The following is a 12865-nucleotide window of genomic DNA, read 5'->3' on the forward strand; positions in this document are numbered from 1 at the left end:
TGAACTTTTTCTTAAACTCTTTAAATCTTTAAAAAAACTTTCACACAAAATTCATTTTCAATTTTTTATTGGCAAAAACAACAGGTACAAAACAAAGCAGTCCAAACTATTTCTGCTGTACACATGCTCCATTTTGATCAATAAGAAATAATGATGCTATGTCAAAATGAGACTACTATTAAAAGTAATTTTGTGCATATTCACAAATATAATATTCGGAAATATAATAACTTTTCGTTCTGTATCAATGTAACATAAAAACGAATTCTGTTTCCACATACGTTCTCTATTACTGTGGTTTCCTTTCTTGACACCTTTTCAGCTCAACTCTCACTTTATAAGTACTAACCAGTCTTCCTGATCTGGTACTGTGAGTGTAGCAATAGAATTACAAAAGAATCAAAACAATAACAATAATGATCAAGGCGCTCACATTATTATTATCATCGTCACACAACTCTGGCTTGCCTTTAGGAGTTCAATCAAGATAACGTGTCAAAGGAGCACACTCGAGCGGCAGGCTTCTTCTGATCACATGCTTCTGGTGTACAGACACTGGTTGACCACCTCCAGAAGCTGAGAGTTCTCCAGAGCGGCTGCCACTCTCTCTTTGTCAGCGAGCTGCTTATTGACTGGAGGAGAAAAAAACACAACATATTATCAAACTCAACAGGGTGCTGTATGATAAAAATATAACGTTACATTAACTCATAAAGCCTACTGTACCATTTTTGATACATTGATTTCTAAGGCCTATATATTATCAACACTTTGCTGAAAAAGACGATGCACACAATCTACTACATGCCTTCTGCACACTGACTGATGGTTCAAGTAAAAGGCCTTTAGTATAATTCTAAAAAAGTCCACCTTCAGGTCGTAGTACACGTGTAAACAACATAAGAATAACTTTTATATTGTAAGTAATATTTAAAAATGAACATTTCCTAGACTGAGGGAACTTTCTTTTTATTTGATTATGCACGTGTAACGGAGGCCAGCTAGTAGTGGCTGTGCGAGTAAACCTCACTCCTCTGATCTCAACAGACTTGTTAGAGCGCCTGACTCTCACACCGGAAACCAGTGTTCGAGGCCCGCACAGAGCGGGGCGAGTAGGACTCGGGTGAGGGGTTACACATGAAAATTAAAAAAAAAAATAATAATAATGTTAATGTATGAATCAAATATGATATAACGGGCTGTTGGGGAATGCTTATTTTTACATTTCTTAATCATCATTGCAGTGCATTGCATTTATATGTTTTGCCACCCACAATTAAAACTACAGAGCTTTGATCATAAAACAAAGCATTTTAACATCTTAATATTTATACTTATATAACATTACCTTGGATCTTATCTTACTAAGACATTATTGGGAGATGAGTAACAAATCATGTGTATATGCATTTTAGGAAAGTGGTCTACCATACTGTTATAAAAATCTCATAATTTATATTACAAGCTATCAGAAATGTATCTTATGTTTTGGACATATAAAGATAACAATATCTGCACAAAATTACAGTTTTGCTCAGTGGACTGAATAATATGGATGTATTTTTTGTCATCCTAAATGGGCCATAAAAGCCTGATGTATGAAATAGATAATATCAAACGCATATGCCATGTATAATGTATAATATATATAAAGCTGACTTTTCATCAGCCATTACTCCAGTCTTCAGAGTCACATGATCCTTCAGAAATCGTTTTAATATGCGGATTTATTATCAATGTTGGAAACAGTTGTGCTGCCTAATGCATTTACATTTTTTCTTTAGTTAAAAAAGAACATCATCTATTTAAAATATAAATACTTTGTAACAATATACACTCCCTTTCAAAAGTTTGGGGTCAGAAATGTAATTGTTAAAAGAAGTTAAACTGATAAACAGTGATAGTAAAGATTTATATTGTTATAAAAGATTTCTATTTTGAATAAATGCTGTTCTTTTTAAAAAAAACGTTTTATTCATCAACGAATCCTGAAAAAAATCCCCCCTCCCCCAAAAATAAAAAATTCAGCAGCACAACTGTTTCCAACATTGATAATAACGGAGTAGCAAATCAGCATATTATAATGATTTCTGAAGGATCATGTGACACTGAAGAATGGAGTAACAATGCCGAAAATTCAGCTTTGCATCACAGAAATAAATTATATTTTAAAGTATATTCAAATAGAAAAACATTATTTAAACTGTAATAATATTTCACAATACTACTGTTCCCCCCTGTATTTCTGATTAAATAAGGCATTTCATATGTCATGCATTTCTTGCCATTATTTCATAATGTCATTTTATAATAAACGTTTACCTGCTTCCTCTGAGGCATGTGTGCCAGGTGTGATGTGAACGTCAATCTACCAACAAAAAGGCAAAAATGAATGACTTGTAGATGGGAAACCCCAAAGCCTAATGCAAGCCTGTGTTTGGCAGCTCACTGAAATGCACCTTAAACCTGTCAGGCAGGGAGCGCAGAAGCTTGACTTTGATAGACAGGCCAATGAGAGTGGCCATACTGCAGTGTGGGATAGTCGGTGTGAACTCCACAGACACTGTGCTCTCCTCATCACTCACCTACTCGGAGAGAAAAACGTGACAGACAGACAGAGAGAATATTGTATCCATTTCATTAATGTGTAAAGGTCTGTTCCTCTCCAAACTGCTCGCAGACCGGACTCACATTGACGCGCATTTGTTCCACGACATTCAGTTCTTCGAGGGACAGTGGGTGCTCAGGATCGTTGATCGATCTGATTAGATGTGATCATTTAGTTAAGGTCTGACTCAAAATATTCAAAATGCTTTAAATTGAGGCTTCTAAACTATTGCAGTTTGCTAAGAGTAGCCTAACTTTCAACATGGCAGATAATTCAAAGCAACAAGGCTGACTTTACACAGCACTTGTGTAGCGAGAGCCAAATGATGTAACGTATTTTTGAAAGGATATCGAAGATTTCCCTGTCATCGATGGGGTCCGCTACATCCTCATCTTCATCAGTGGCAGTTAGGAGTCTTTCCCCTGATCGCTGAAAAATCAGAGGATTGGCGTTTTCTAGTCGAGTTCCCCCTGACATTATTATCTACTCAACGATAAAACAATAACCAACGCTGTCAGACGTCAGATCACTTCGCAAACTCTGCGATTCCAAAACAAGCCAGCCGGAAATTATACAATAAAACCCGGAAACAGTATAAACGCTTTTTAAAATAAAAGTTTTATTTATAAAAGTCCGGCAGTTTTCTTGCAATTTTTGCCTTTGAAGACATATAATAATAATAATAATAATAATAATAATAATAATAATAATAATAATAATAATAATAATAATAATAATAATAATATAGATTTCCATGCAGTTGTTTTACCTATTTAAACTTGGGAGTTAAAACAAATCTAATCCCAAATCTATCCTTTTTACTTGTTCAACAGATGCTGAAAAGGGTTGTTCTGATCAACACAAATAGGCCTGTATGCAATACTTTGAGCATTTCTCATTATATACATCTGCAACATTTTATCTCAGATTTATGGCAACAATGACCTCAGATTTAAACTATTATCATTGCACAGAATGACCTCGTGGATCAAGACAATTTTCCAGTTTAAACTTTAAAGTGATTTTTTCTTTGAAAGGGGGAAACAAAAATGATTATGTCTTTAACTAAGAGGGGTGATAAAAGTTCTGTGATATACAGTAGACTGAGACATGGGCATTCAGTATTATGCATTTACACCTATTTCGCTAACTAACACACGTGAGGCAGATGTGAGCAAAACATTTCCAAAACATCTGTCGTGCCAAGGTGGCCACCGTCATCAGTACACTCCAGAATAACATAACAGGTAGAAGAAAGCAAAGCTTTGTCTTCCCTGAACTGAAATGGTTAGTTTTTCAGGTTTAGCATATGCTCACATCAAAGCAGTGTTCATCAACCATGAAAGCATGACCTTAATTTAACAGTGAGGTTAGGCTATTTGTGAGCCAACCAATGCTTATTCCAGTTATAAAGAGCCCTTTGACCTAATTGTTAGGCATCTGTATGCATAGATCTTGAGTACCACAGACAGCACACAAGGCCTAGCAATCCTATAAACCAATACAATCACAGTGACAGAGTGTGCTATAAATCTTCTTTATTTCATTTAATGACAATAATCATTGCGAGGCAGCCAGCATTTGCTTGTACATTTCCTTGCACAATAATAATAACTTTCAGATACAGTCCAAACAATCTAAAAAAATGTTTAATTTTAGTAGGCTATTTGAAGATTTGTACATAACTCTTTTTTTTATTTTTATTTTTTTTTATGAATCATCCCTATCAATCAATTGAAAAACTCAGACTCTGGCTATGTTTTCTCACACAATCCTTGCTATTTGTTTTTGCTCTCATTAAAAGTAGTATACTGTGTCACATTAGTATGGTGTTATTTGCAAGACTGCATATCTGCATTAGCTGCCATAGAGAATTCATGTGTTAGCGTTACACATTTGCTCTGTCTCTTATAGTGTCTTGAAATAAATTTGCTGTTTCATTGCATTCATAACATTTGCTTTCTTAGAAGCTCTGGCATTTCAAGAATGCAATGTGTGCTTTATTAAATTACACAATTTGGCTACTACTTCAGTGTTCAGTTCATAATGAGTCTCTTCCTGAGACTCACACAAAGGATTTATAGACAAAGAGATTATCAAGAGAGTCACATGTTATATTTAATGGACAAGTGCTTTTATTGCAGGCTCTTTTCCAACCAATGAGACTATAAATCTGGCATCACTGCTCTGCATCGGCCTGTTAAAAGATTACCATTATTCCGCTGACTGCTTCTATGTGCTAATGTGAAGGTCAAAGGTTAACTGTATGAAAACATAAGTAACAAAGGAATTTATTGAAGTGCCACAACCTCCGTCTCCTTTCCAGTAAGACATTTGTGCACTCCTAAAATCACAGAGGAGCTGGTATTGTTCAAAGCCTTTTGTTTAAAATGTTAATGAGTCAGAAATGCATTCCCACTTATTTGCATGAAATGCACATTTGCTCATTTTTTCATCATTTTCCCTTTAATTGACTATTTGATAACTTTAATAAGCACAATGTTTATAAATCCCTTGATCTGTTGGGTTTTTCAGGACCAACCGTAATTAATATTCCAACCAAACAAATTGAGAAGTTAAAATAACAACTAAATTGCCACCACATCCCTCTTATCACTCTCTGATATTCTCCCACTTGTCTCAAAAACACTACCAAATATACTTTTTTATATGCTGCACATTTTCTTAACTGTTAGTGCTCCTCTTTCTCAGCAATTTAACATCACACCTGTCTACTCGTGTAATTTTCACAGACACAGGATAGTCTCATGTCAAGTGGAAAACTTTGACAAGTGGTTTGATGGCTAGAGCAGGGGAGGTATAAGAGGGGTGCGATGAAGCACAATGAGCTCTACATTCAAATACATATGGAGAGCTTCAAAAGTGGAAGGTCTGCTAGTATGTCTGAAGAACTTTAGCTGTCTCCAAACAGCAAATTACTCATTTTATCCAGAGTGAATGATTAAACCAAACGGCCACTCTTAAAAATGCCTTGAATCTCAAAGATTTCCAGGGCTAGGATGTAAAAAAAGAGGCTTTTGTGATTAAATTTGATCTTAGCATCTCGGTTTATCTCAAGGCAAAGCAACCACAGAAATGATTTTGCTGCCACAAGGGTGCAGTCTTAGCACATGCTAATATCTGCCATGTATTCATAATGACAAAAACTGCAGTAATCTGCACTGGGTTAATGCCAGTTGATAGGGAAGGCAGATAATCTCTGACATCCTTCTTTCTTTCTTCCCTCATTGGTTGAACACAAATAAGAGGATTATTTAAGGTGCTGTGAAAACAAACTCCATTTCTTTCCTCAATACCAGAATCAGATCCACTGGTTTCCTGGAAAAAAACAAAAACAAAAAACAGCCCACATGTACACACACTTAAAATTATTACATTATTTGCTCCACAGGACCTTCAAGAAGGTCACCTGACTGCATCCCAACCCTCGTAAAAGGGCCAGGAATGACACTTGAATCTGGGTGTCTTGGTCCTGTTGAGTGCTTTTGACATTTTCAGTGCAAGTAGGTCTGTCATTCTGTTTAATATAATAACAGAAGTTGTTCAAAAGTTTATACGAAGAGTGATTGGCCTGGTTGTGATGAATAAAGAATGAACATTATGATATAACAGGTAAGTACCAACAGAATAAGTGGGGGACACATACAGTTTTGAAATGAGGGCATATAGGTAGGAAACAAGTCATAGATTACAATATCATTGTCAGGGTTGGTGAGCATGAGGGGGAGGTATATTAGTGTAGAAATGTGTGCCACACAGATATACCCACCCAACAGTACTGACCTATTTAGTGTGAACGCTGCCATAATGGGTTTCTCTGTAGCATCCCTTCATTTAGTCAGAAAGTCAAATGCCTCTTAACTAACGTCACAGCTGTTCACAAGTTCACGGTTTTGTCTGGGATTTATGTTTTTGCAAATGACTTTGACAGAGATTTTAGACAGCATTTGGCGGGCCATGCTCTCTCAGAGTGCCAGGGTTAACCACAGGTTTTGTGGAGGGTGTTACAGATATTCAGTCTTGCAGTAGATTCATTTGTTTACTCTGGATTTCAGCCATACTGCTGATTAAAGACTCAGATGGCTGGTAGAAATCCAACTTGATACACACTCTTTGGAGCTCAGTAGGCCTATGTATCTGTTCCACTTGAAGAGGTAATAATGCAGAAGACCACAATAAACTACAAATAAACAGTTTTAGAAAGGGATGTGGTTGGTCATTATCACAAAAATAAACCCTAAAAGGGTGATCAGGACACAGATTGGAGGCCACTCACCCAATAGATAAATATGTAGACATGAAATATATATTTTAGTTGATTATTTGATCATTTCACATGTATATTATCTTAAAGTGTCCACTATACAATCACAGTTCTGCCTAGGTGTATATGAAAAGTAGTGGTTATGTACGTACATACTTAAATATATATATTTAAAACTTGTGCACTTTTTGACAATTACGTGCAAAATATGCTGACTGCCAGGCAGACTTTGGATTGAAATGTGTTTGATGTAGGGTTTTCAGGGAGAGGTAAAATGCTGAGGTTGTTGGCTTTTGGGGATGTCACTGTTTTTGGTTCTTTCTCCAGTGGGATTGACAGGCTGAATCACTGGGTTTAGGCAGCTGCAGCCATTTTCTTCGGCAGTTCAGCTGACTGGGCACAGAGGGGTGAAGAGAGCAGTCATTGCTTTCTGTCTCGTTTTCGTATTTTCAGAGTCAGACCAAACTGTAATTTTTTGCTCTCACTATTTCTCATACTTAGAATATCAAAACCATTGAATGTGGCAAAAAAGAAAGAAAAATAAGGAGAATCTCTACAAGGCTGTAAATGTCACGTTTTGCCTTTTTGTTTTTGTTTTCTGTCAGTATGTTTAGTCATCTGTTTTCCTATATTCCTTTGTTCTCCTTTTCCTGCCACTAGTCAGTTGTCATGGACACTCATTTAGAATCACACCTGTTAGTCTTTGAGTTAATCATCATTGTGTATTTAAGCTCCTCATTTCCTTTCATTCATTGTAGGGTATAGTTTGTGCTATGCACACTGTTTGTTATGTTACCTGTTTTATCTTATTTTACCTGTTTGTTATGTTATTGTTTTATCTGAGCTTGCTTCATTTATTAAGCGACACCTTTATATCTTGATATGCTTCGTTTATCTTCTTCTTCCTTGGACTAAACGGCAAGTAACCATTACAGAAACGGTTATAGTTACCATGTCTTGAATGTTGTGGGGACCATTTTTTTTTTTTTTTTTTTAGAAAGCATAAAGAAAAAGAAAAGTGCAGGAAATCCTAGGTTTAATTCTTGTTGGGAAATAATAATTTTGAACTGTTCACACATAATATTTGCATTAATTTACATTAAAATGTATGCCTAATATGTTGAAAACGTAAAACGTTTCTTGTATCATCACACTTAGTAGGATCATTTTCAAAACGGCCATATTTGGGAAAAAAGTTGAATAGTTTGCATAATTGGATGTTACTGTCGATCGTTTAACATTTATTTCATAAAAATGTTTTATTGACGTATGAAATGTTTCACTATTTACATCTTACCTCACTCTCTTTCAACGTTAAGTGAAAATTATGCTTTCACGCTGGAATTCACACTCTGCTTCTGTAAACATTCATTTGATTGGCCATCTCAATCATTTTGACATTGACAGTTCGGCCATTACTAATTATAAAATGTATTGTCACATTTGATATGTGGTCCTCTGTAGACCTTTATCAGGAATGTGTAGATAAATCAGTAATAAATGGTAGGCTGTATATACTTACGTTATGAAATCTGGACAGTAACTTCTGTAAATGGCAGGCAACAGTGACATTATGTTTGGTGTGTTTTAAAGAGATTTTTCTGAAGGATGAATGGGATTCTACCTTAAGGAATCACACTAGATAAACATATAAAACACTTATTTCATAACCATTATGCACAAGTTTAATTAGAAAGAATAAAAAAGCTCCCCTGCTTTATTGAGTGAGCACTACCCACATGCATCCTGCTACAAACTGTTCACAGTAATCACAACCGGAACACAAAACCAACACGGCACCAGGGAACAAACTAGGCTATTGACGGGATAGCCTTTGTTGTTTTCATGCATCGATGAGCCTAGGGCGCCCAACACCCTGTTGCCGTTTTGTGTTTTTTTCCTCCTCGGACCACTGCTGGTAAATTTTTACCACTGCTGACTGGGAGCAATCCGCAAGACTTACCGTTTCAGAGATACTCTGACCCAGTTGCCTTGCCATAATATTTTGGCCCTTGTCAAAGTCGCTCAGATCTTTATTCGTGCCCATTTTCCTGTTGAAAAAAAAAAAAGTTGATTATGAGAACTGCTTGTTTGCTTACCATCTAATCTATCCAGACCTTAATATGTGGCCTTGTTAGGATATGATCAATGATATTCGGTTCACCTGTGACTGGGTCATAATGTTTGTGTGTGTGTGTGTGTATATATATATATATATATATATATATGTAATTTTTTTTTTTTTTTTTTTTTTTTTTTTTATAGTATATATGGAATTTGGCCTTACTGTATGTGCATGAAATCTGTATTCTGACGTATGAAAATGTTTATTTTCACCAGTGTTGTAAGATAAAAGCAAGCACAGCAGAATTTTTGTGTCCGTTTCATAAATGTTGAACTGACAGGTTTATTAGATTAAATATTAAAACAATAATTAATAATGCATGTCTAACCTAATTGGACTTTATACTGTCATTACATGAACAGTGAGTAATCTACTCATATTAAGGTCATAATTTCCTGGAGCAGCTTTTACATTTTTATTATTGCCATGCAGTATATGTAATATACGCTGTATTAAACAAACATTATATTTTCACTCAAAATGTACGAAAGAAAGTCTACCTTTTTTTTTTTTTTGGCACATTTCAATACTTGTTACTCATGTCAGAGGTGTGGACTCGGCATTATTTGAACATACCAAAGCTCAGAGGATCTCCTTGTTCTTGATGTTAGTCTGTGTCTCATCTCCAGGTTTCAGAGACTACGCCCTCCGGAGGCTGTCTTTTTGGCCACAGAAGCCTATTCCTCAAGTGGTGTAAATTACTGTTCACAATTTCTTTCTTACTTTGGAATCTAATGGCTACTTTTCTAAAATGAAGCAGACTCAATGACCTTCGGAGGACACGAAATTAGACACAGCTACAACATTTTACTGGAGACTTGCTCTGACCTAGGCTGCAGTTTCCAAAAGCATCGTAAACCTAAGTTGATCGTAGAACAGTTGCCACCAATGGTCTCTATGATCAACTTTGATCTTACGGTGCTTTTGGGAAGCTCAGCACAGATCATGACTCGAAAACTATCGGATCAGTCCAATTCATAAATAAATTGTTCGGTGCCATTAGCCTACCGATTCTTATAGGTTCATTGAAGATTCAGCTCTTTCATGAATATGTAGTGGAGTAAAAAGTACGCTAACATTCGAGTTCACACTTACATAATCAGATATTGTATATACAATATATGTATACAGTAGATGTATATATTTGGCGTGCTGCAAGCTCAGAATTTGGCACGAACCCAGAGCACCCCTCCCCCATCCCTGGCTGGTGTCACAAACTGCTCTGAGACGCGAAGGTAAAGGATCCAAATGCAGTTTATTAAACAGAGTAATCCAAAAACATGATACAAATCCAGGCAAGGGTCATACACAGGCAGGCAGTCCATACAAACAAACAAATTCAGAGGGTGAGACAGGAACGGGAAAACCAGGGCACAGGCAGATATCGAAAACCAGGAACAAGGGAAAAACTATGGAAAACGCTCAGAACTGCAGATAAAACAAATAACAAGACTTCACAGATAATGAATGTGTAGGCTACATGGTTTAAATAGGCTGAGACTAACAAGGTAATGAGACAGGTGGATGCAATCAGGGATGATGAGTCCGGGCAGTGAGTTATGGGAAATGTAGTTGTGAGGGAATCACGATAGTCAAAATGTAAGCTTAAGTAGGCCTACTGTAACAAAGTAAAAATACATTGTTACTGTCCACCACTGAAGCTGACTAAACAAAAAAAAGAATACTTATTTGGTCTTATTTTAGTCATTTGGTCAAATGGACACACTGAAATGACAGTGGGTTTGTGCCAGCCAGGCTTCTTTTGTGCATAATCAGACTGTCAAGAGGCATTTTTCTTTTGGCTGAGCTGACTAGACTTTTCAGTTTCACTTACACACATACATATTTTTGGAAAAAGATAAAAAGTCAATGACTTTCACTTAATATGCTTCACAAACGGAAAGTGCAAAAGTAAAGAGTATCTTATTATAATCTCAGTTTTGCACAAACTGAAAATGATTATGCAAATTCTGCAGAAGTATTCACTTCTCAGTGGACTGAATTTGTATCTGTGGACATTGCCAATCTGAAACAGTGTTTTATTTACACTAACAGTCAAGAGGGATGAGGAGGAGGGAGGGTCGAGCTAGCCTCCGCTTTGTTTGACAATTCTTTGAATGTCAACAAGAAGTGACGTCACCCAACATCGCTTAGAGCACCTTTAAAAAATGATTTCTTTAAAAGCAAATATCTTCCTTTGCTTTGAACTTTGAGCGTTTTAACTTTGCAGATGTTGTTTATGCTCAAACAGCAACATTACACGCTAACTAAAGTTAGAAAAGTGAAATCATAATCAACCACCCCTTTAAATTCAGAATACCAAATTTGATACACCACAAATAGATGAGTAACCTTGAAAAGTGTGGAAACTGCCATCAAAGAATGTCCTATAGTTTTCATTTATTTTATTTTATTTCACCTTTCAAAGGAAAAACGAGGAGTGACCTCATTAGCAGTAAAATTACACAAGGGCAGCTGTCAACTCGGTGTGAGACCACTGTGCTACAAAAAAAATGAAACAAATAGAGAACGAGTTTCTAATGTTAATGATGAATAATGAAAGGGGGCTTCAGCTAATGACAAACCTACATTCACATGAGAAGGTAATAAACTCTCAATGTCTTATTGCCATTGCCGACGTTCTCAGAATGGTTGAAAGGGGGGAAAAAAATCCCACATGAACTCATTCTTTTCAATCGTCTGAACCAAATTTCCTTCATCTGAAAATGTCCACGTTAAATGTGTTTGTGTTCATTTGCTCTCTCGATGTTGCCTTGAGAAATACCAATAACAGGTGCTCTTGTAACAGCAAAGTCCTACTAATGAAATGTATCTTAGACAACAGAGATATTACAGCAGCATGGGTGCAAACATCTTATCACTGGTGAGTGTGCAGAATGCAGAGTGTGCAGCTGCCCTTACTGGAGAGGTTTTCTGAAAGGTGCAGGACAGATGCCCATGTGCAGACCATCTGTCCTGCACCTTTCAGAAAACCTCTCCAGTGTATGTGACTCGGGTGACGTTGATTAAATTGCACAGGGCAGTGGGAGACCCGTCACATTCCTTGAACTGAACACTGAAGCCTGAAAACTCCAGCTGAGCTTCTGCACATCTAAGGTTATCATATTAAAAATGACTGGCTATGTTAGTTGGGCCTAATGCTGATGATTTTTTGTGAAAATGGGCCAGTTGGTCCCAAGAAATTAAAGTGTGAGAGTGACTAATTGTTAGGCGAACTATCAGTTGCATCATGGGCATATTTGGTATGACAAGCATATGGAAAAAGTTGCATACAGCACAACCGGGGGGACTAAACACAATGATTCTTCAGCCAGGAAATCACTTTTTGCGGAACAAAGCTGCCATTAGTAGCAAAGGGCTTTCACAGCCCCCTAGACTATGGGCCTGATTTCCCTCTGCTGCTGTTAAATGCATGACAAAACTTGGAGCGAACTGATTAGATCAATCTAATAGTGAAGGCTAAATGAATTTTCAGAGGGCCACTTTAGGGAGCTGATGGAAATGACTCAGCTCCAAAGTCAGGTGGGAAAGAAAATGGAGGCGTGTCTTTTAACTGAGATCAAATTAAAAGTATTTTGCAGCCTTTTCTGTCCTTCTTTCTTTCGATGCCCTGTATGTTCTCATTTCACTGCATGCAAGAATGAAATATGCATAATGCTTTTCTGATGTCCTCCAAAATCTATTTAACTCTATATGATTGTGTTTCTTTGAAAAGATGTTTTTTATTAATGAGATGGCTAGCCATTATCATATTTCATTGAATTATACAGTGATGAAGGAACCTTAAGAACAAAATACCATTATCTAATGAAACATTAAGTACTAA

The 12865-nt window shown here is 36.5% G+C and overlaps 1 protein-coding gene across 1 annotated transcript; it reads right to left on the reverse strand.

The window, feature by feature from the left end:
• Window positions 1-50: 50 nt before the first annotated feature.
• ciao2b (cytosolic iron-sulfur assembly component 2B) lies at window positions 51-3189 on the reverse strand. Its single transcript, XM_079865218.1, has 5 exons — window positions 2957-3189; window positions 2692-2769; window positions 2460-2585; window positions 2323-2368; window positions 51-632 (listed from the first exon to the last, which is right to left on the reverse strand). The coding sequence occupies exons 1-5, from the start codon at window positions 3083-3085 to the stop codon at window positions 532-534; spliced, it is 480 nt and encodes a 159-aa protein (XP_079721344.1). The 5' UTR covers window positions 3086-3189; the 3' UTR covers window positions 51-531.
• Window positions 3190-12865: the final 9676 nt, after the last annotated feature.

This window comes from Squalius cephalus (genome assembly GCF_949319135.1).
Source record: "Squalius cephalus genome assembly, chromosome: 3".
Taxonomy (NCBI): domain Eukaryota; kingdom Metazoa; phylum Chordata; class Actinopteri; order Cypriniformes; family Leuciscidae; genus Squalius; species Squalius cephalus.